This window comes from Brienomyrus brachyistius, chromosome 21, assembly GCF_023856365.1.
Source record: "Brienomyrus brachyistius isolate T26 chromosome 21, BBRACH_0.4, whole genome shotgun sequence".
NCBI classification, from domain to species: Eukaryota; Metazoa; Chordata; class Actinopteri; order Osteoglossiformes; family Mormyridae; genus Brienomyrus; species Brienomyrus brachyistius.
Genome location: NC_064553.1, coordinates 15304956 through 15327839, shown reverse-complemented (window position 1 = coordinate 15327839; position 22884 = coordinate 15304956). Strand labels below are relative to the sequence as shown.

The 22884-nt window shown below is 49.6% G+C and overlaps 1 protein-coding gene across 6 annotated transcripts; it reads right to left on the bottom strand.

Annotated features, from left to right (window-relative positions):
* Positions 1 to 1012: 1012 nt before the first annotated feature.
* On the bottom strand, positions 1013 to 21172 carry LOC125716249 (unconventional myosin-IXb-like). 6 transcript variants are annotated; one of them, XM_048988366.1, is made up of 42 exons: positions 20804 to 21172; positions 20525 to 20681; positions 18675 to 19457; positions 16132 to 16226; positions 15548 to 15610; positions 15350 to 15449; positions 15161 to 15261; positions 14662 to 14791; positions 14492 to 14581; positions 14204 to 14314; positions 13979 to 14113; positions 13679 to 13800; positions 13422 to 13563; positions 13013 to 13208; positions 12841 to 12916; positions 12531 to 12626; positions 12163 to 12202; positions 11901 to 12023; positions 11738 to 11818; positions 11346 to 11456; positions 11103 to 11225; positions 10878 to 11018; positions 10645 to 10802; positions 9887 to 10498; positions 9657 to 9729; positions 9317 to 9475; positions 8388 to 8509; positions 8026 to 8126; positions 7804 to 7946; positions 7593 to 7697; positions 5810 to 5986; positions 5610 to 5648; positions 5270 to 5381; positions 5092 to 5165; positions 4799 to 4991; positions 4570 to 4698; positions 4368 to 4473; positions 3845 to 3976; positions 3624 to 3747; positions 3214 to 3314; positions 3018 to 3130; positions 1013 to 1501 (listed from the first exon to the last, which is right to left on the bottom strand). In XM_048988366.1, the coding sequence occupies exons 3-42, from the start codon at positions 19392 to 19394 to the stop codon at positions 1251 to 1253; spliced, it is 5820 nt and encodes a 1939-aa protein (XP_048844323.1). In that variant the 5' UTR covers positions 19395 to 19457; positions 20525 to 20681; positions 20804 to 21172; the 3' UTR covers positions 1013 to 1250. The 6 variants fall into 6 exon arrangements, with proteins under 6 accessions (XP_048844323.1, XP_048844321.1, XP_048844324.1 ...); XM_048988364.1 differs by having other exon boundaries at positions 20525 to 21172; XM_048988367.1 differs by having other exon boundaries at positions 9323 to 9475; positions 20525 to 21172.
* Positions 21173 to 22884: the final 1712 nt, after the last annotated feature.

Genomic DNA, 22884 nt, shown 5'->3' with positions numbered 1-22884 from the left:
AAGCGGTCAGGATTGTTAGGGATCCATCACATCCAGCCTACATGCTACCATCCGGTAATCGTTCCCACAGTATGGGATGTAAGACTACACGACTGAGCAAAAGCTTCTTCCCACAGGCCATTAGACTTATAACTCACTTTAATAAATGCACTACGTATTCATATTATATTTAAGTAATCTGCACTGTCACTCTGTGTTATAATACGGCAACTGTGAAACACTGTGCAATATTTAACTGCACTATCTTGACTCCGTGCAAATTTTAACTTTCAACTTTGAGCACTATTTACTCTGCGCAAGATTTACCTCTGTTCAGAATTGTAGTCACGGTGTTAGTTCTGTATTGTGTGTAGCCTGTAGTATTTTGTTTTGTTTTGCACATTGATCCAGGAGAAACACAATTTCGTTCTACTATGCACTCTCGAATCGTATGGCCCGAATGACAATAAAGTTTACTTTGACTTTTGACAGGTTATTTGGGCGTGAAGTACCAGTGGTTCACTGGCAGCTATTGTCCAAACACAATCACACTTACATTAACAACCGCAAGGAAATGGAATCCAGTAAAGTGCAGAGAAAATTTTCAATACTCACTCAGTCCAGTTTTTGTTGTTTCTGAGACCGCCAATGACCTAAAGCAGTGATTCTCAATGGGGTGCTTGGGGATCCCCAGACGGTCCACGTTTTTGCCTCCAGCTCTTGAGTAATACTGTGGACTGTCCGAGGGTCCCTGAGAACAGGTTTGAAGAAACACTGACCTAAAATGAGGCTTCCTCATCATATTTTATAGTATTGGGAGCCAAAACTCATTCAGTCCTCATATCATTCAATGAAGAATTTTCATTAAATTTTCAAAACTTGCTGAAGTTTTCTCAAAAAAAGCATCCTAAGAATAAAGTAAGTTTTGGAAATTTGCTCTCTAGTTACAAGAGTTATCAATATAGGGGTAGAAGGTGTATTGTTCTGAAGGCACAGTAATGAGTAGGAGAGGAAAACAATAACAGGCGATTAATTCTTGCTTGATGAAGGACTCACTCTGACTTCCTTTAATAAACATTAAAAAAAAAAAAATTATACAACCAGAAAATATAGAAGGCTGGCTTGCTGAAATGGTAATCTTGTTTCAACTGCCCTTATTGTACATGTGACTGCAATCTTTCCATAACTGCAGTTAAGGGAAACCTCCAAACCTTTTACCCTTACTGGGGCAGACTCCGCCCACAAACTCCTCAGTGATTTGCTCCCCTGAACTACAGGTTCTCATCTATGAAGGGAATGTTGAGACCCTTCAAAGGACCTTTGACTGAACTGGATCGCTTGTGGTCCCCAGGCGCTTTGGAGACAGGGGGTTGATCTTGTGTCCTCTCCTCAGGTGTGGTCTGTTTCTGGTGCTTGGGGTTCTTCGACTGCCACTCAGACGCCAGAGAGGTGGAAGTCGGGTCCGTCGATGGCTCCACCTCAGACTGGCATGGTGTGGGCGTTGTCATCGGTGCTGGGGCCCCTGGCACAGAGTTCTAAACTGTAACTGGGCACCTCGATTACAGTGTCTCCCTCGCAGACCCACCTCTCCTCGATCAATCCCCAATCACTCAAAGGGCACATGGACCCAAATTCATAGAATGAATAAACTCTCATTATGGATTAACCCTGCTATTTGCGTTGGCACCTGTTTACTGGACATGGTGCCATTACTGGGGCATATCAAATATGAGGCTTTAATAAAGATGAAGTGTTCCTATCTTAGAAACATCTTATAAAACATTATGGTGTTAATGGCAAAGAACACTTTCAGAAATATTTACAGATGAGAGAGTTCTACAGGTTATCAAATAAGAGGTGATTCATCCATTGTAAAAAAAAAAAAAAAATGATATGGGGAAAGGGGACTGGGGGGATAATTGCACCAGAAAAGTGGATGTAAATAATAACAGAATGTGGTAAATATGTATGGCAAGCAGGGGGGGGGTGTTTATACAGCACAGAATATTGCATTATCATACTCCACCAAGGTTGTTTAGAATGAAACCGATGAATAATAATTTGTGTTGGAAATGCCAAACCAAAGTTGGAACCTTTTTACCCCCCCGTGTGAGGACGCACACTGACTTAACCATCCATCCATTTTCCAAACCGCTTTTCCTACTGGGTCGCGGGGGGTCCAGAGCCTATCCCGGAAGCAATGGGCACAAGGCTGGGAACAACCCAGGATGGGGGACCAGCCCATCGCAGGGCACACTCACACACCATTCACTCTCACATGCATTCCTACGGGCAATTTAGCAAGTCCAATTAGCCTCAGCATGTTTTTGGACTGTGGGGGGAAACCGGAGCACCCAGAGGAAACCCCACGACGACATGGGGAGAACATGCAAACTCCACACACATGTGACTTAGGCGGAGACTCAAACCCGGGGCCCAGAGGTGTGAGACAACAGTGCTAACCACTGCACCACCATGGCGCCCCCCTGACTTAACCATTCTGGGCAAAAATACTAAAAATCCTGAGCATAGCAATTGCTTTGTTCCCATATTTATGCGTATTGGGAGGCAGATCACAAACACCAAAAACATCGGAAGAAAAATAGTCATTTACAAAGGCTGGCGAAATTACAGCTTCCAGTGTTATTTTCAGACACTGGAGATCAGCTTGAGTGCTGGATGTGAGGGAATGGGCTGATATTATGGTAGAAATAGCATCCTATGACTGTGGGATGGATTTTGGATATATATGTATATGTATGAAGTGTTAAAGCGCCTAGTCAGATTTAATCTAATTTATTTTCTTTCAATTTATTTAAATGTAGTTCTTGCTTCCATTTAATTTTTATAAATTATACCTGTACACCCCCCTCTTCACCTATTTAAGTATTATGTCCATATGTTGGACGTGGAACATAAATGTTGCTTTGTATGGCTGCCAATTGCTATGTTTTTCCTGAAAAACAAGAAAAAATGTAACAGCAAAATAAAAACAAATGTATCGTGACCAACATACAATTTAAAAAAGTCCTACTGACTACTGTCAGGTGCTAGAATCCACACTGGTTCTTCCCCAGGGGTCTCAGGTTCCACGCTGTCTTGGTCCAAAGTGGATGGTGTCAGCTCGGGCAGTGTGCAGGCTATCTCATCCCTGTGGGGGGGGGGGTTAGGGGGGTCAGAGCAGGGCCAATCAGCCTCCACAGCCATTGTGAATGGGGCAGGTACAAGTCTCACTTCTCCTGTTTGATGGACTTGATGCGCAACACCATCTTCTCCATCTCCGGGTCAGAATCGACTGAGTCTCTCCCGTGCTGCTGGTCCATTGGCGGCTTCAGCTGTGTCTCAGAAAACATGAGCGTTCCTCGGTCACACTTCTCATAGCGGCTGGATCATGAGAGATATTTTGGCGGCTAACAGAACCAACAAAAATGGGGATTGTCTGGCACAAGGACCTATCTGGTCCTCAAGAACCCACAAACAGTCCAAATTCTACCAGGAGCTGGGAGGGAGCAAAAACATGGACTGTCTGTGGGACCCTGAGGAACGGATTGGGTAACACTCACCTAGTGGATTATTGGATGGATCCCATTAAATGTTTCACAACAAGCCACATTTTAACAGAGACCCCTGGCTCAGGGACTCACAGTGTTCTGCCTCCTCAGCTTCAGCTGCTTAATGGCCAGGGCTTCAGCAAACTCCAGCTGCTTCAGCTCCATCAGCTTCTCCTTGTAGAGCCTCATCTGCTCATTGAGGAGGAGCTCCAGACACCTGAGTAGGTGGTGGGAGTGGAGAAGCGGTCACATGATGGGTGTGCGACGTGGCTTACAGGTTAGTCCAGGCCTGCAGGGTAAGCAAGGCTTCTCACATGGTGGTCTTGCTCACGTCTGTCATGCTCTCAAGGGGGTTTGAGGTGTCAGGATTGCGTAGGATGCAGGGGGCGAAGATGATGGCCAGCGAGGTCGTCGACATCCGGTTGTGGGGCTCCTCTTTGGCTACCCTGAGTAGGAGGAGACCATCAGCACTTAAGAAGGGAGAAGTGTAGTCCAACATTACAAGTCTGCGTGATGGGGGCCTGCGCACTGTCAGCGATTCGCAGGAAGTGAGTAAGGGGCTTGTGGGAGTTTTACTTACACAAAGAAGTTCTAAGGCCAGAAAAAAAAATGATTGGTTAAGAGAGATAACCAATCAGATTGTATAAGAGGTGGGTTCAAGCAATTAGACGAGGTAGGACCAACTAATAAGATGTCTTGGTCCCACCTCCTCCAGTTGCTGGGACCCAAATCCTAAACAATCTAATTGGTTCTCTCTCTCAACCAATCGTTGTTTGTTATGCCCTCAGAACATTTTTGTGTAAGAAACTCATGAGCGAGCAAGGGCTACCATCCCACCTGATCATGTGAAATATGAGCCTCTCTAGGGTGTTGAAGTTGGCTGGAGGGAGCCTGTCCAGTACTGTGTAAATGTCTTTCAGTCGTTCAGACTTTTCTGGAAGCTCTGGGGTAATGGGGGAGATTGTGTTTAGTTAAATCCTTGGGTAAGGTTTAGGAAAACAGACCCCTCTGCCATGATTTAGAAGCAGCTAGGTCTTACCTACGGCGTGCAGGAAAGCGCTGTAGTGTGTGAATGTCATGAGGGGTTCAGGCAGCTCCCGGAGCCACTGTTTGATCAAGCCGGTGATGGTGTGGATGGGGTACTCCTCCAGACAGACCGCCTGGGGGTCTGGAATGTGCACACCAACGGCATTGTTACGGATACAGACACGAGCAGTCTAGCTCCGAGAGGGCTTTCCCAGAAGATGGACCAGTGGCGGCTGGCTCACCATTCTCCAGCTGCTGGTGCAGCTCCCTGATGCGGTTGGCGGCGCCGGACTTGCGGTAGATACCCTCCGTGTAGAGACCGTTCAGTTCCACATGTTCCAACAGCATGGCCATGATGATGGGCACCGTGTGGGTCGTGTCGGTCAGGTAGCGCACATGCACGCCGAAGACTTGGGAGCCACCCGGCTCGGCGTCCTGTGACATGACGACAGTCACATTTTAAGACGACGCGGCCCGATTGGTGGATGCCCTGGGACCGCCCATACATGGTGGGCGGAGCTTTGGAAAGGCTCACCTTCCTGGGGGTGTAGGTGGAGCAGGACCTGATGATTCTTGACAGGCATTTCTTGTGGCACACCATTTTGCAGGCTGTGAGAAAAAAAGAAAAGAAAATTGGAATCGAAGGGTTAGAAAGCCGTGGGCAGAGAAACGGGTGCAAATGGCCAGATACCGCGCCGCCGGGTGACACTCACAGCTGCACATGTAGGCCTTCTCCATGCCCCAGATGTAGGAGGTACACTGGTCACATGACTGCATGATGTTCACCTGATAGGTGCTGAGCACATGGTCCATCCGGTGCTCTGTCTGCACAACAACAATAAGGTCAGGCTTTCTCATTGGCTCCTGGGGATGTTCCACAAAACAGGATTTCTCAGTTAGCTGGATAATTTAAGCCAGAAATCACGATAGCTGAATAACAGCTTAGTTAAGAGCATTCCTATCGGACAGTCTTGACTTCTGACGGAATTATCCTGCTAACTGAGAAATTTTGCGTTGTGGTCCTCCAGCGAGGTTTGACTGAGAGGTACTCACCAAGAAGTTCTTGTCTCGCCTGTTCTTCTTCTTCTCAGGCTGCAATACATGCGCATGTCAATCATGCAAGTGAAATGTTACACATATGTAAACGCAAACACACACACACACACACACACACACACACACACACACACACACACACACACACACACCTGCTAGGTAACACTGCCCTGCAGATCCTGATAAAGACGCTGTACCTTTTCTGGGTCGGTCTCCTTCCTCTTCATTGCTGCTCGAACAAACCCGTCCAGCACAGACTGGAACAGGTTGACTACCATGTGTACCTCCGTCTTCTGCTTCTGGCCTGCCAAGCTGGTCACCTTGCTCTGGTAGCTTGTCATCAAGTCTTTGTAGCGACAACGAATGCAAGGATTCTGTGGGGTGGTGAGGGGGGGGGGGTGCATAAATATGCCCAGCAGAGACAGGCCCCCACCTTGTGGGCCCACAGTGAGCCAACTGCAACAACTGCAAAACAGCTCCACATGTCACGAAATGAGGATTTGTAAATAGTACAGTACCATGAAAAAGCATTAGGCAGCCAAAGAAAATCATGTTGATATATAACTGCCTGTCAAAGTGTGTCAGCTTAGTCACTTCTGCTAAAATCACCCCAGTATCTGCAGCGACCATCCAGCACACCCATGGATTTTTGACCACTAGCACACCTCATATAGCTAATCTAAAGTCTCATTGACTTTTTCATTAAATAAAATAATTAAGTGAGTTGATGGTAAAATTTAATGAAGACACGGAGTGGCTGAGGTGCCCCTGAGGAGAGGTTTGGGAACCAAATGTGGAATTTTTACTAGTTGTCATTGTTACTTTTAATTTGTATATGTTCTAATGCTATATTGTGTTTTTTTCTTAGCAGAAGTGCACTTACTACCCAGATAAAAAGCTTTCAACGTTTCTCTTGACTGTTACATATACAGTACTATGCAAAAGTTGTAAGTGAAGATGTTTCTCACCCACTTTTATATATATGCTGTATATGGAAGTTTCTAAATCTGTCATCTTATTGTACTTCCCGTTACGAGAGGTCTGAGTAATTTTTGTTGCTTTTTAAATATAGATACATGGTGGGGTGTGACAGACATTGGGGGGGAGGGTCATGTGACCACACTGGGCGTGCTGATTAACTCCAGCTGTCTCTCTTCCCACTAATTTGGTACAAATAACCATGTTGGCCCCAACCTCAGATGCTACTGACCTGCATGGTATCCCATCACATGCCCCCAACCCCCCGGTTTTCATTTTACCCCTCTCAGAAAGGGTTGCTTTTGATATTACACTCTCTCCTTGTTTAGCAAACGAGTTAAGTTCCAAGGACCAGGGGTGCATTTCCCGAAAGCCTAGTTGCTAACAACGTTAGCAACTTGTATAATTGGAACCAGGCAACTGTACAGTCCCAACTATGCAAGTTGCTAACGGGAGCGTTTGGGAAACATAACCCAGGTCTTTAAGAGAAAATGGTCGGTAAGTGAAAGTCACAGTAAACTAGGCGTTACCCAGACTGTGCCTCGCGCTGCAAAGTTCACTGGATGCTGCTGACTTGTTCAGATAACTTTCTCGTACAGCTATGACAGCATTACTCTTACTCCGAAATGCATTATTGTCAGGGGTACAAAATTTGTTTGTAAATGTGCCCATTGATCGGAAAATTTTTATTACCGTCGTATTTGCGAATGTTTGCTAGCCAGAGTAGTCGCTAAAGGAGGAGAGGGTGTAGTTTGTGCTGTTAGCCCTACTCAGCCTGTCTACAGTGAAAAGAAGGGCCCCCTTCCTTGCCCCATGTCACACTGTTCCGTTTTGAAAGGTATTTTTAATTTTATATTATTTTCAGTTCCCCTGGAAATTCAGATATACGGTGCTTTCAGAGGTTTCCTTTTGTGTAAACGTTGGGAATCCCGATTGACTGTAAAAACAAGCCAATAGGAGGCCGTTCCACGATGGTGGCCCACAATGGGACGGTCCGAGTACCTGCAGGGAGTACATGCCCTTGATGTTTTCCCGAAACTCCATCGTAGCCTTAATGAAGAGGACTTCCGTTAAGGACAGATTCTTCCCACATGAGAAGTCGTTCACCTACGCAAAGACAGAGATGGACGGTCGATGGGTACGGCAAGATTCATGCCACTTTTGCTCACGTTCGTGCCCAATACTGCGCAAGGAAATGGGAATCCTGAGCCACCTTCGTAGCCAGGAAGTCGTCGAGCTGCCGTAGTTCATCACCGCTGGTGACCTCACGGTCCAGACTGGCATTCCACTGCATAGACACCCTGGTGGCTCGGCTGATATGCACAGAATTCCGGTTGGCTCGTGGACGGACGTGTTCTAAGCGAAATAAAAGGACTTTTAAGCTACGACATTCCCACCTTGAAAAACCCAAGCAGTACCGCCCCTGAATCCTCACCTAGTCTGTTCGGTGCATGGGTTGGGGTCACGTCCCCTTCGTCTGACATCTGGGCTTCTTTATGTGGAAGCCTCTTTAGAATCTTCCTGAAGAACCCGGACCTGGTGAAGGAACCAGTGGAGGATGCTGCCAAACCCATAAATCTGCACTAAGGCTACAGGAGTTACACAGACTGAACCCATAAATAGTTTAGACAGTTATTAAAAGCTACGAGTGATGAAAGTCAAGAAACATCTGCGTGCAGATACTTGTTCCTCCCAAGTGCACTTGACTGAACCTGGTGAGCTGATCAGAACCAGCTGAAGGATCATCTCCAGAATCAGTGCTGAACTGGCACAATTTAACAATAAAGGGAGGTGTACTTCTCCGGGGTGGTGGGTGTCTGATGGCCCTGCGCCGGACAGCTCGGACTCTCTCTGGTTCCATGCTTCTGAGTGCTGAACTTTGACGTTTCAGTGGGTCCCTCAGGGATCTCCACAAGTGGCTGAAATTAAAACGGGCACAGGAAGTCATCCTGGCTGACATTTCTATGAGCGAGTTCATTTTCATGTAAATTGTGGGCAATCCTTATGGAAAATACACGGCAGAAAAATATACCTGGGGATGTAGGTGATATGTTAGTACTCCAACATATCACCAGCCTCCCTTCTGGGTTATGACGTTCCACATGCAGATTCCCAGCATTCCAACCAATCATTTGAATAACCAGACATCCTTCCCAGACAGACCTCAAGGGAGCCAAAATGGCAGCACACATCTCAATCAGCTTCTGCTCACAGCAGCACCACCACCAGAGCAACCCTCCCCCATCCACCTACAAGAAACCTTTTGACCTTTTTTGCAGCTTGCGACTGAGAGCCATCAACAGACGGATATGAACAGTCTGAAGTCTACTCTGGAATGTACGAAGTGGTTATGAACTTCTTCCAGGGACTGGCTGGATGATGACCGTCAAGTGTCACTGCTAATTATGTAAAATAATGAGGAGGGATGCTTTGTTTTCTCTAATGATGTCAGGCTACTTCTGGAAGCCATGGGTTAAGGGTCGTGATTAAAATGAAGAGAGAAACCGGACATCGTGGTCTGCAGCTGAAAATTGAAACTTTGTAGTTAGCGTGCCGAGGACTTGAGATCCAGAGCAAGTCTACGATGCCAAAAAAGGTCAGAAACCACAAGGAACAGACTCCAGCCCTGACTCGGGGCTCCGAGATTCAAGGTGTCTGCCTCCTGGGTTTCCCTGCCGATCTCTGGGTCCATGTGCATGCAAAGGCCCATGGGTACCAGCTGATACCTTCACCTGATGCTGGGTGTCAGGAATGTCCACCCGGGGGAGCAGGCCGGGGCTCATGGGGGGAAGCGGGAAACTCCAATACTCCATGTCACCTATGTCCTCATTTCTGAGGGCACTGCGGACGTGGGCTAACCGCCGTTTGCGGTAGTGAAGCCGGACCTAGCCAGAGATTGGCACAGTGAAGACACACACGGAGCGAGAAGCCTTCCTCTACCGGAGGAAGACGAGGTCGTTACCTGGATAAGGGTCGCCGTATCCGTTACTATTGTGCTGTTTAGCTTTGGTGATGCCCCAGCGCAAAGCGAAACGTTATAAACCCAAGCGGAACTCGACTAAATACCTTTTGGATGGAGTCCGTTGCGGAGGGATTGAGGTTGGACACGTCGTCCAGGGAAACAGAGATCCGGCGGCTTCTGTAACAGCAAGAAGATGCATCAGAACACCTGCTGATCGGAAAAGCGGTTTGCTGCGAGTTGAGGATGAAGGACGCGTGACAGATGGAACCCGAGAAACTGCACAAAGGGAAAGTTTTAGGCAGAAGCATGCAATGGCAGGTAGGAGACAACATACAGGGAGCCCTTGTCCACGTCGAGGATTGGGTTTTGCAGGTGCTGGTCGTCGCCGTCCTGAGGTTTGGAGTCACCCCTGCGTTCCTTCCACTTCTCCGCCTTGTCTTTCAGCATCGTGTGTTTGCTAAACCTCTGCAGTGTGCCAGCAGTGTCCAGGTGCAGGGAGTTGGGCCGTTCTTGCACACAGGGTGACCGCTTGATCTCCTTTCTTCCCGCTTCCTCGTTTCCAGTAAGGAGTATGGAGGGTAGCTCATCCGGCTGCACACCTCCGACGCTCACCCCCGATGCAGGCAGCTCCTGGCAGGCTGTGCTGGTCTCCTGGTTCCCTTGCTGACCCTGGTCCAGGCCTGACTGACCCCTCTTACTCTGTAAGTCCTGGATGCCAGATAACAGGATTTTTGGAACGTCCCTTCCCCCAGACGCTGTACCTAGGTCAGCCTTCTGCTTCTGTCCTCCAAGAGAGACCTCTGATCCGCCTCTCCTCAGAAACTCCTCTCCCTCTCTGGTCTCCACCCTTTTCTCACTTGACCTCCTCTCTGTGGAGTCCTGTTCACCCTCCCTGGATTGCAGGGCTTGTTCTTCTTCTAGATTCTTCTCCTTGTCTTGCTGGAACCTGAGAACCACAGCTTAGTCAGACGTCTCCTAGACTCTCATTATGTCCTACCCTACAACACTGGCCACACATTCGACACTCACATCACGGCCTTCACGGTGACAGCAGGGTGAACGGCTGTAGGTATGAGTGTAGCGCTGACCTACCTCTGTTTTCCTGGCCTACCCCTGGCCAGCATCTTCATGTTCCGGAAGTTTTCCAGCTTTCGCAGGTATTCCTTCCTTTGGGTGGAACCCCTCCATAGTGCCTGGATCATGATAGCTGCCCTATAGCGCTTCTCCTCCTGGTACCTACGCCAACAGCGCTGCAGCAGGGAGAAGTGGGTCATCGTCAGGAGAAGTCTTCTCAGAGACCCCTGACTATCGCTCTCTGTCCTTACCTGGATCGCAATAGCAGCCGCTTGTCTCTGCCTTCTCTCTTGTTGGGTGCGGAAGAAGCACTGTACATAGATTATCTTCTCCAGAACCCTGTGGTTAAGAGCATCCTGTAGTTTCTGGCGTTCCGGCTCCTTCATGAACACCTGGACACGGAATAAAGGCACCCTCGGTCAGACTGACACAGCCTCACGCAGGACCGGTGCAAGCGACACGAATGGGGGCCAGACCTTGGTTCTCCCAATCTGATAGGTGCTGGGATTCAGGCCCATCTTCTGCAGCAGGTTGGCAATGTCCCTCTGTGGCGACGTCATGGTCTTTGGAAGCAGCAGCCAGAAATATCTGGCAAATTCCTTTTGCGGGGGAGCCAAAAATATCACATCAGGATAGATCGTCTTCCGTTCATTGTAACACTGAGATATTGGAGTGCGTGCCCCCCCCCCCCCCAAAGCAGGTCAGCTGGCTCCGCCTACCTGGAAGGTATACTTGGCACTATATCCAGAGCGCTGGATTCGCACTGTCTCTAGCATGCCTGTGTAGCGTAGCTGCTGAAGCACCAACGTGTTGTCAAAGCACATCTCCATCTGGAAGGACCAGGCAAGAGCTGGCGGTCAGGAGAACATGCCGGGCACGGGGATAGCTAGGGGGCTGAGCCCGTAGACCGGAATGGATTAGCAGGGTTAACCTACAGAGGAACCATTGGGTATACCACAGCAGGGGATCCCAACATGGACTGCTGCACTATTACTTCCAGGTAGATTAAACAAGTCAACTACGAAGGTCAGTCTAGCGCAAATAATTGCACTGATTAAACTAATGCAGTAAGAGTAAACAGGAGAAGTGAGAACACCACTGAACCGCCCACCTTGTTGGCGTTGGAGCGGATGCAGCTGATGAAGAAAGGCTCAGCCTTCCCCAGGGACTCCATAAGCTTATTTAAGGAGGCCTGCAGGGCAGAAGGCAGAGCTGAAGGGTTAAAAGGTCACTTTGTAGGAGGGGGTAGGAGGGCATGACGGGCCCAGGGATACCTGGAACTGAGCCCCGATGCTGGGGGGCTTCTTTTTCTTGTTCTGGTGGAGGAGAGCCCAGGTGGAACGGTCATGCAGAGTGAGGCTGACAATCATTTTTAGTGAGGAGGAGGTAAGCAGGTTCTGGGGGGGGCAGAGAGGCACAGAGGGGTCGTCACACACACACACACACACACACACACACACACAAAGCGATGGGTAAGCAGCCTGAAACCCTCACACACTCAGTATCCCCACCACCCACCCCTGGTGGCTTGGTTACCTTGGGGATGATCTGCTTATGACGAGCGGCCTTGCTGCTCCTGCGGGGAGGGGGACAGGGGGCAGTGAGGCAAAGCTGGTATCTGGGTGTGTATCATGTATGCTGCTGTTTTTGCTGTTATAGTGAGGAATGGATTCCACGTGATAAGGTCAGGGTGGCTGCATCTGGAGATTAGGGGGCTGGTGCTTTCCATACTCTGAGGTGCACTGGTATATCAGCTGCCTATCCTCATTTTAAGCATGCGGCATTACTGCAAAAACCCCAGGCAGGAGTGGCTCCAGTAGCTGTGAGCATGCGGAGAGGAGTGTGGGCAGGCCTTAACTCAGTCACCGCCCCTCTCTCCCAGCACCACCCAGTGGATCACTTACTTCCTACTCTCAAAGCTGGCAAAGATGTCTTCAAACACCTCAAGAGGGTGCTCCATCGAGCGATCGAAGGAGAACTCGACCAACGGGGTTTGGGTACTGAGAAGGGAGAAAGGGAAAGTGATGTTATATGGTCAGCCAGCCGCACCAAGGTCGGACACACATGACATCCTGTGGAAAAAACGTAAGCTGCACGCTGCTGTGCCTAAAGTTGGCTTGTGGTGTCGAGTCATCTGACCTCAGAAAAGCAGAAGCTATAGAGGTGATTCTGCCATGCTACTGTTAACACGCGTTGCCCTGAATGTTTTCTTACCTGTATAACCTCTCTGGGGGGATCATTGGAGAACGCAGCTCCCCGAGCTTGGTGCGAGAGTTTCGTCGGATCATCTCTAACGGGCGGCAGACACGAGAATCATTAGGGGGGGGGGTGGCAAAGGATCAGCTCAGAACAGGGCAATATCCCTTCACACAGGGACCTGACATACCTGCTGTCTTGGCTGCCCGATGACGGGCAGCGTTGTTGAAGACGGCTAGGCTGTAGATAGCGGCACGCAGGACCCCCCAGCGGAACATAGCGGCCGGAGAGGCGGCTATCAGCTGGCGAACGTAGGCGCGGTTGCTGCTTCGCAGGAGCAACATGATGTCTGCCCTCATGTGGTCCATGTTCTTCTCCCTGAAGTCCTGGGGAGCAGCGGGGGGCACGGTTGAAACAGGGGGCGAGGCCGAGCAGAAGAGTCACAACATGGTCAGACAGTGGTCAAAGCATGGTCACAAAACAGCCAAAACATGATCAGGACACAGCTGAAGCGCAGGTGCTCTACACCTTCCAGGCCCTTACAGTAACCGTGAATAAACAGTCTTTTCTCTAGTACCCCGTGTCCCCACCATCCCAACCTTCAGCTGGTATTTCACATTCCCGGCGAAGTGCCGAACGACAAAGGCAGGCTCCAGCACAGGTGTGGGAATGAAGTAGGAGTTGCCTTGATGTTGCTGTTTGAACTTGGCCAGCAGCGTTTTGTCAGTGGCATGAGGGAAGCTGAAGACCAGAGAAGGCAAGACCATTACGGATCATCAGAGGCTCAGGGGTACAACAGCAGACACCCTTGCCGAGCCAGGTTCTGTAAGTGGAAGGCTGGCCCCGAGAGACTCACTTGCTCTCTTCGTCCAAAAGATGGAAGAGGCCGGTGGGCTTCTTGCTAATCAGATTGATGCAGCCCACGTTGTCAGTGTACTCAATGTTGCTCCAGGAAATTCGCTCTGCTTGATACTCTTCCTGCAGGAATACATAGGCAATGGCTGAAACATTAAACCTTCATTACAGGGTGAAGCACACGATCACCAGATGGAGCTCCAGGAGTGCTATCACCTCTTTGGCAGGCCAAACCAAACAATATCCATGTGATGCCCCAGGAGAACCATCACCTCCCTGACAGGCCAAACCAAAAGATCACCTGCTCCAGTTTGAAGAGGTGTTGGGTGAAGTAGTATTGAAGCTGCTCATTTGCGTAGTTTATGCAGAACTGCTCAAAACTGTTGTTCTCGAAGTCCTCAAATCCAAATATATCCAAGATTCCAATTGACAAGTGCTGCAAGGAAAAGAAAAGCATTTTCATAATAGTGAAGAAGTTACCATGTGGACAGCAAGAAACCTGCTTTGGCCTGCCGCAGCTCCTTACAGACTCTTCCAGATCCTTCTTGTTGAGCAGTGCGTGATTGATGCGCAAGACTATCCAGTCAAACAAGGCGCTGTATAAGGACTTGGCCATGGAATCCCGGGCGGTGATGGCCTGAAAGGGGAGTGAGATCCACACCAGGCCTCAGTGCTATATCGTTAGCCACCGTTAGCCACGCCTAGTCACACTCGGTTAACCGTAGCCACATCCGTTAGTCATGGAACACAAGCCTGGACTCCCGGTCCTAGTGTCTGGATATCATAGTTCCAGGTCCAGGTGGGCGTCACGCACCTCAGCAATGCTGTAGGGCAGGATCAGCGTGTCGTTGGCTGTCACAGATTTCCTCTGGGTCAGGGCCTTCACCAGTAGGTCCTGCTTCACCTGTAGGTAGGGTACAGCAGTTCTGCTCAGCCGTGCCCCCTTATCCCATTAAGATAGCAAGGACATCACCTAGCACCCACCTGGAGGAGGTTGGACAGGATCTTGAGCACTTCAGGAGGGCCGACTTCCAATCCCTCATCTCGCTCTGCTCCCTTCCGCTGGTAGGTCACGTTACCCAGGTACAGGATGGCAGACAGCATTGCGAAGATTCTACGGTCGTAAAAACAGTCCCACATATACAGACCCATACATGTATTCTGAGTACACAGTCCAGGCTGTTTCTCCAATGCCGGGAGCCCGGCCCATCTGCTATGTGGATAATATTGTGACTGTTACTGCCCCCCACTGGTGGAGAACTGTATGACCAGGGCGAGGCTGAGGAAGGTGGATGTTCGTCACCATGACAGCACGTTTCCGTGCTCTAATTTTAATAATTCTAAAGCTTGTTCCGTGGCTCTGAGGCCAGGCACTGAGAGCCTTAAGGAGGAAGACTGCCTTCCCTCTCCCACATTTCCCAGGAATCTTTCCCCCCTTTCTCCGCGGCCACAGCGGAGCCCAAGCGAGGAGCCAGCCACTCACTGCCTCTTGGTGGGGGGCAAGAACCCCACCATCTCCATCGCCTGCTGCAGCCTCTTGAACTCGTTATGGAGATCCACCTCATCCTCCGGGAAAATGCTCTCCTGCGGGGGAAACGCAGAGAGACCGTGAGGCCCTGAGCTCATGCCGGGACTGGCCTGCATTCCAGAACCTCCCTTGGGACTTGCGTACCTGCTTGAGGTAGACGTAGTCTTCGGGGTTCAGGAGTTTGAAGTTCCGTCGTTTCTCTTCAGATGCCCCGGCCAGGAGGTAGTAGAACACGTGGTAGTTCCTATTGGCGGGGGTTGGGGGGAGGGGAGGGGGTACTGGTTTAGTTTAAAGGCCTCACAGACATGATCCACGCAGCCTAGCCTACTCGCTGCTCCTCACCTCTCGTTCTTCTCCCTGGACACGAGTCGAGACTTCTCCAGAAGGTACTTCTGGACCACCGCCCTAGAAGAGGGTGTGAATGGCAAAATCAGTCTATTTCCCCTGTGCTCCCCTTACCACCACCTTACAAATAAAAGGAAGACATGCAGGAGGAATAAAGACAGGACAGGATCTGCCCAGCATCAGCAAACTGCGATTGCGACCCCAGAAGGCGAGTGATCGGAGGTCAGTGACAACCAGGGGGTGCAAAGTGTTCACAGACGCGGACACCCAGAGACACACTCAGACACAAAGAGATGAAGAAAATTACATACAGCTATACCTGCAATTCAGGAACCCTAACAAAAACGAAACCACTGACAACTGACAGAGGGTGGACACACAAAACACCCATCCCCACACAAATGATGAAACGGATCATTCCCATAATGCAATGCTTCCTCATCCCAGGCTCAGTGCTTGTGCAATCTGCCCAAAGATGGCGGTTCCTGTTACGATTATAAATGCAGAGCCAAAACAGACATCTGTCTATCTCTCCATCTGCTCCCCTCCCCCCCACAACCTTCCCACCCTGGGGCACTTACCCTCGCATTACGCCGCTCTCCAGATAGTTCAGCTGAATGTACTTCCCAAAGCGGCTGGAGTTGTTGTTGTAAGCGGTCCTTGCGTTGCCGAACGCCTGTTGGCGCGGTGAGGGAGAGACGCCATGTGGTTATTCGCCATTTAACGACGGATGGAGACGGAGCCCACATTTCACCTCAGAGCTCAACCAGGACGCCATCCTGACAGCACCGAGTGCAAAGCTTCTCCTCATTGCAGACGGCATGAGTGTCATCACAAAATTAAGGACATGATTTATTGGTTTAGCAGAAATCTGCATTACTTTCCGGCCAGTAAAACCAAAACATCTATGAATGATATATTACCAGCGTCAGGAGCGAAAACCGATAATGAACGAGAATCCTTAGCGCTACCGCGAGTCCTGCTACTGAGCTCAAGCTTATTGGTAAGGCATCAGGACCCCCCCCTCCCCCCCGTACAGACATACGGGGAGCCACACGCCGCCAGTGGTGTATGGCAGATCCTCCCAGTACCCCCAGCATGAGGCACGCAGGCACACAAGTCGTGACATAAGACTCAGATGTCACAGCAGATAAAAAGCCCTGCAGGTGGAGTGGTAGCCGAGTACAGATCAGTGCCAGCAACTGCAAGGTTGCTGGTTCAAATCCCGTGAACGCCCAGAGTAATTCTACTCCCTTGGGCACTTGAGCCAGGCCCTCAACCTACAACTCCTTCATCCTGGGTATGATGTTAATCTACATCCAGCCCTGGCAGCAGGTCCTCCAACGTACAGGGGAATATTTGGAGGTTGGTGGCAGGATTGGCACTCCAGCCACTGGAAAAAGAAAAACTCACACTGCTCCATTTTGGACCAGTGTGGTGCTGAGGTATCTTCCACTGCATGGCTGCACTCAGGATTTCATTCCTGAGGTGATTTGTCATGCGTTGAGTGGGTAAACGCACTATAATCAGTGCCTGCTCATTACCTCAAGGTGCTGCCCCACCTACCACTGCGAAGAGCCAGCCTTGCCACTGCAGGACTCTGGGGGGAGCCGCTCACTCAGAGGAGGAGACCCTCTCTTCCAGAGTGTTATGCAGTGTACATAGTGATTCTATCTCTGCTCCTCACCCCAGAAATTTTCCAGTTTGCATGTGAAAGATGCCGGCATGCAGCCACAGGCCAGGACACGCTGGCATGCAGACATTCCCGCTCGTTGTGATAAGGCCCCCATGGCACCACGCTTTTCACCCATAAGGCCTTGGGTGCGGCTGCGTTGGCATGACAGAGCTCCCAGGCCACCGGCAGTCATGTTCTGACTTTGCACATTTGAGTTTGGGAAAATCCTCGGGTACAGTCACTGTTCCCACAGATCCTCTTCCCTGAACCCCGAGGGCCCCCAGCCCCGGCGGTAAAATACCAGAGGACCTGCCAAACCTGCTCTATCGCTTTCCTTATTCAAGCCCAATAGCACACTGTGGGGTGGGCCCATCTGCTGTGACAGCCAATGGGAAAGGCCGCCCGGGGCATGTGACCACACCCTGCAGCCACACATGCACACAAAAGGCGGCTCATGAACACAGCAGTGTGTAGAAGTATAGAAGAGCGTTAAGACAGGGGAAATGGGCACCGTGCTGGAAAATGAAACTGCATTTCCACTGGAGAAAGGCAGCGTTTCATTTCTATGATGGTCACACACCGGAGTCCCATCTGTTGGTTAGTGTTGCAAGGGAGGCCCAAGCAAGATTATCATAACAGGCCCATTATCAGAAAGAGACCTGAAAGGATTTTTGAGCAGATAGCCTTGTCAAAAGTACAGGCAACTACAGTTCCCATGAGCCCCGAGACACACACAAACCCCATCCGCATAGTACAATTACTATGTGGATGTATACCTGGTCTCTATCCTCTCAAGCATCTCTAAACTCCCCGCCCCTTGGGCCAGTCCTGTGCGGAGTATCACTTCTTTAAAAGCGAGCCTGCATTCAAGGACACTAACCACGGCGGACCCCTGCCTGTGAGCAGCACTTTAAGTACGAAGCTTCTCCCAAGGTCCTCATGCGTGCAGAGTATGTCTGATTGTCACTTTACAGCAGACACCAGTGAGGCTCCCACCTCACAGCTGAGGTTTTAGAGATTTTGGGCAAACTCTTTCAAGTTTTCTGTCTTTCTTATTCCCACCGTAGGATGGTCCCTCGCCACTGCGAAAGCACAGTCATAAACGGCCTGCGCCGCTGTTCCCCAAGCTCGTACGTGTCACATATCCTGTCTTTGCTTTCACTTCGGCTTTCTGCGCGAGTCATGTCAGAGCATCGCTACCATGAACGCGGATGTCATGTGACTGGCCCTAAAGAGATCTGAGTGACCCCATTCCTCCATTCCTCCCACACTGCCTCATTACTTCCCTTGGCTGACCCCCCCTCCAGTCCCTGAAGTTTTCCCCATTTTTTTATATTATTGCTTTTATATATTTTATCACTTTTTCTTTAAATTAACATTGTTGCTCCTTAACCTGTAGGAGGCGCTACATCAAAAAAAAAAAAAAAAAAAAAAAAACAGGAGCAGTACCTCCAGCACTGGCCCCGCCCCCAGGATGGTCTGCACCATCTGACTGAGAGCACCCCTCTGGCTGAGCGCAGTCAAGCAGTGGATCAAGAAATTGGTGCTCTGCGTCTTTCCCGAGCCGCTCTCGCCAGAGATGAGCACACACTGGTTGCGGTGCCGCTGGAGCATGGCCCGGTACGCCACATCGGCCACAGCGAAGACGTGGGGCTCCAGCTCGCCCAGCGGGCGGCCCTCATACTCCTTCACGGACTTGGGGTTATAGATGGGCAGGAACTTGAAAGGGTTGACGGCCACCAGCATGCTGCCAGCATAGGTGTAGATCTTCTGCTGACGGAAACGCATGCGCAGTGTCGCCAGGATAGTGGTCTCTGACAGCACCGGCAAGTCGCACAGGTCGTCCACGACGTTGCACTTCCGGAGCACAAAGTAGTAGCCTTCAGCCTGCAGGTGGCGCTCTTGCACCCTCTCCGGCCACAGCCGGACCCTCTCAGCCGGTGAGTCAGTGGGCTCCAGCAGCGACTCCTCCCCTCCGACATGCTGCACCTCCGCTAGCTCGTACCTTACAGAGGGGTCGCTCCCCAGCTTCTCCACCACACGACGTACCACCACCTCCGCCGTGATCTGCCGGGCAACCCGCATAGTGCAGCAGGAGCCCGCCGCTTCCTCCAGGCTGGGGTAGACCTGGAGGAAGAAGGTCCTCTCATCCCCATTGGTGACGTTCATGGTGGCCTGCGGGTACGTCCCTCAGCATAACGTGTATCCCAGATGGGGTTCAGCACAAGTCACCTGGACAGAGAAGCGGACAGGTGAGAGAGGTCCACGCGGGGGGAGATGGAAGTCACCTACCCTGGATGGGTGGTCTATGCCTCGGGGGGGCTACAAACTGGACAAGTCTACAGAGAGCACAGTCCCCTGCCCCCACCAGCAGACAGCCCCTCACCAGAGGGATGGGAGGATCAGTGAGGCTTAACTCATGCCCATTTTAGGCATGACGCCACCCTGCAGACTCTCCACTTCTTAGGAAGGACGACTGCTTTCATTTGTTTCATGTCAGGCTTGGTGCCTGAGGCCAGATCTCTGTGCCATTTCCAAAAGGCTGAATCGTCAGAGTGATTCAGGTGACAGTGTCTCTCAGGCAGAGCTGGGGGGGGGTGTACACTACTGGACCCAAAATGGATCAGTACAAATGGATGGGTGACAATTTGCTTATGAAGTCAATTATTATTATATTACTAATTAGGACCAAATGTCAGCTGAGTCTGCTTCATGACTGGTCGCTGACTCGCTGTTCAATCCCGCCCTACACACACACACACACACACACACACACACACACACACACACACACACACACACACACACACACAGAGCATTTTCTCAAAAAGCCTCACCCAATCAAGTCACACTACAGAAGACGGGTGCATTCCCAGTGACACACACAGTTTCTGATACATCATATGTGAAAGAAAGAAAGAAAGAAAATAACATTTGACAGAAAAATCTGATCACTATCTGTTAGCAAATCTAAACAACTCAAACTGAACACAAACCATATTCACACACTCCCCAACCCCAACCAGCCCAAACCAGAATTCCTCCAACTAGGAGGTGCGTGGGGAATCCAGCAACCTGCTGAACAAGCCTCCACCTGCCCTGCCAACATGGAGGACAACACCTCCACCTCGATATCCATGGAAATCATTGAGAAAGAATCTGCGTCGGGGCACGGCCAAGAAGACGCGGTTCTCTCCTTCCATTAAACTACATATTGTCCTTACCTATAGGTATTGAATCCGGAATAAAAATGTATAAAGACCAATGAGTAATAAATAAAATATTTACAAACAGCTCACCTGCGCAGTGGTGTAACTGGTGACTAAGAAACTGCGAGACGCGCCTTGATACTGCGGTGGGGAAAGTTGGTGCTTTCGGAATGGTTCCCAAGGGGCGGGTGGTCCCGACCCACACCCCTTAGCGGTAATCCCCCGGGAAGTGGCACTGCATTGGGACCTGCGGATCATGCGCGGCGCAGCGCCTCCTGTCACAAACTGAGCCGAACCTGCCCTGAGACGCCACCGGACTTCCTGATCATGTCCCCGTCACTCAACTTCAGCAGCGATCCTTCGCGTTACCTTGCCAGGTCTTCATGTGATGTCGACGACGAGGAACAGGGGTCCTCTCCGTCGCCGTCCCCCGGGTTCGGGCGCACCCTCGCCGTAGTGACACCAGCCCTGACCGCAGGCTGCACGCGTTCGCCTGACAGCTTCTTAACATGCACTCCGCCGTCCGTGAACGCGACGAGCTCGAAAGGAACAGCGGTCAAAATGTCTAATTTTTTAGTCGCTTTTAGGGCGCATCTGGATCGCCACCCGTCCTGGTCCGTCTCTAATGACTTCCTTTCTGTTTTTCTCGCCGATGGGGATGGGCAGGGTTAAGACGCTTTGTACGGAGAAAAAGTTTCCTCTCCGAGGCAAAAGCGCCTTCAACCATAATTGGCAAATTTACGTCACCTGTTTACTATTGTCCAATCAGAACGGCGTGCGTGTAATATACGAAGAGAAAAGCAACACTCGATAGACAAACAATCGATTATAGGCTACTAGCGCCCCCAATAGCATGATGAGTGCATCGCGCCAGAATCGATAGCATGGAGTGGACAAACGTTAACACGAATTTACTTGAGACTATCTTACTGGTGCATATGTTCCCACGCTAGGCAGGTGGGAGACTGATGGATACTAAATTTCCTTGTATTTTCATTTTATGTTCTTTCAACGATTATCTAAATAACATCACCAGTAACTAATTTTCTATGCTTTTTTCTCTCATTAGGAGTCTGGCGGAGGACATCTCGGTATCTGACTGTTGCTTTTGCCTGCCTCTGATTTGACTATAAGGTGATGATTTATGTAGCTATCTGTACCATTTGAGGCGTACGCTGACGTGCGCCATTATCTATAGAGATATGACTAGAAAATTTGTAAAAAAAAATAAAAAAAATAAAAAACCTGAGTTAATTACTTGCAGAATTTTTTATTATGCTAAACACATTAAAAATGTCTTCTAAATAAATTATAGAACAAATGGTAAATGGGGTGTTTAGAACAACTACGTAAACCTTTGGGTTTTCCAGCCTGCTTAAATTAACTGCACTGAATTGCCACAAGGGGGAGCCGCTGTTCGTGCCAGTCAACAGGTAGACCTACTCAATACGCCTTAAATGGGCGTTCAGTGTTTAATCATCAGGCAAAACATAAGTACTGTAATTAAAGTTTATTTTGAAGAGTCTGCGGTGCCACACCGATTGTGTGTGTTTGTGTATCACTGTGTACTATGGTTTTGCCATGTATGGTAATTTTCTACATTCTGAGTGTGCTAAGCTTCAAGTCCCTAAAACAGTGGTTTCTGATCCTCTCTGATCTTTTTCGGTCTCTCTCTAGACGCACATGTCCTCTCCAGAATCCTGCATCATTAAGACTGTAAATCCTGTTCACTCCTGCCATCCAATCGTCCGTTTTTTGTAACCACGTATCCAATTCAGGATCATGGAAGGTCCGGAGTCTATCCCGGAGGTGCAAAGCATTGAGCAACCCAGGATGGGGTGCCAACCCATCACAGGGCACATTCACACACCAATCATTCAAACCTATGGGCAATTTGGCAACTCCAATTAGCCTCAGCATATTTTTGGACTGTGGGGGGAAACCGAAGTACCCAGAATAAATCCAACGATGACAGGGGGAGAACATACAAACTCCATACGGACGGAGCCAAAGCAGGGGCACAGGGGAGATTTTTGAAGTAGGAGGGACCAAACAGAGGGCAAAATGTCTCTTAAGCTTACCCAGCCACGATTGATGAGGCATTCGGTGTGATTTTATATACTATACATTTTGATTGACACTGGCCAACATACGTACAATGTTACACTGTTATCTGGTGTGGAATTTCCAATCAACCAGAAATAGCCTATTAGATAGTAGCATAAACAACAGATTTCTCTATCTGTGGCAAGTTTAAATTTACTGAGCCCCAGTATACTGTAATTGTATATATTATGTGAGGACACATTCATAGATTTACAGCTTTATTCTAACAGACATTAACGTTAGGTCAAACTCGGATGAAGTCGTTTTCTTTACAGTAACAATAATAATAATAATAATAATAATAGGTTATCAGATGTGGGAAAATTATGTTGACAATCGAATTT

What these genes read in the sequence shown, in the direction of transcription:
- LOC125716249 (XM_048988364.1), bottom strand. Translation starts at nt 19,394, where the DNA reads ATGAACGTCACCAATGGGGATGAGAGGACCTTCTTCCTCCAGGTCTAC. An exon ending in GGCGAGACAAGAACTTCTTG is followed by an intron (nt 5,382 to 5,609) that starts GTGAGTACCTCT and finishes GTTGTTGTGCAG; the next exon opens with ACAGAGCACCGGATGGACCA. An exon ending in CTCATATTTCACATGATCAG is followed by an intron (nt 3,977 to 4,367) that starts GTGGGATGGTAG and finishes CCTCCTACTCAG; the next exon opens with GGTAGCCAAAGAGGAGCCCC.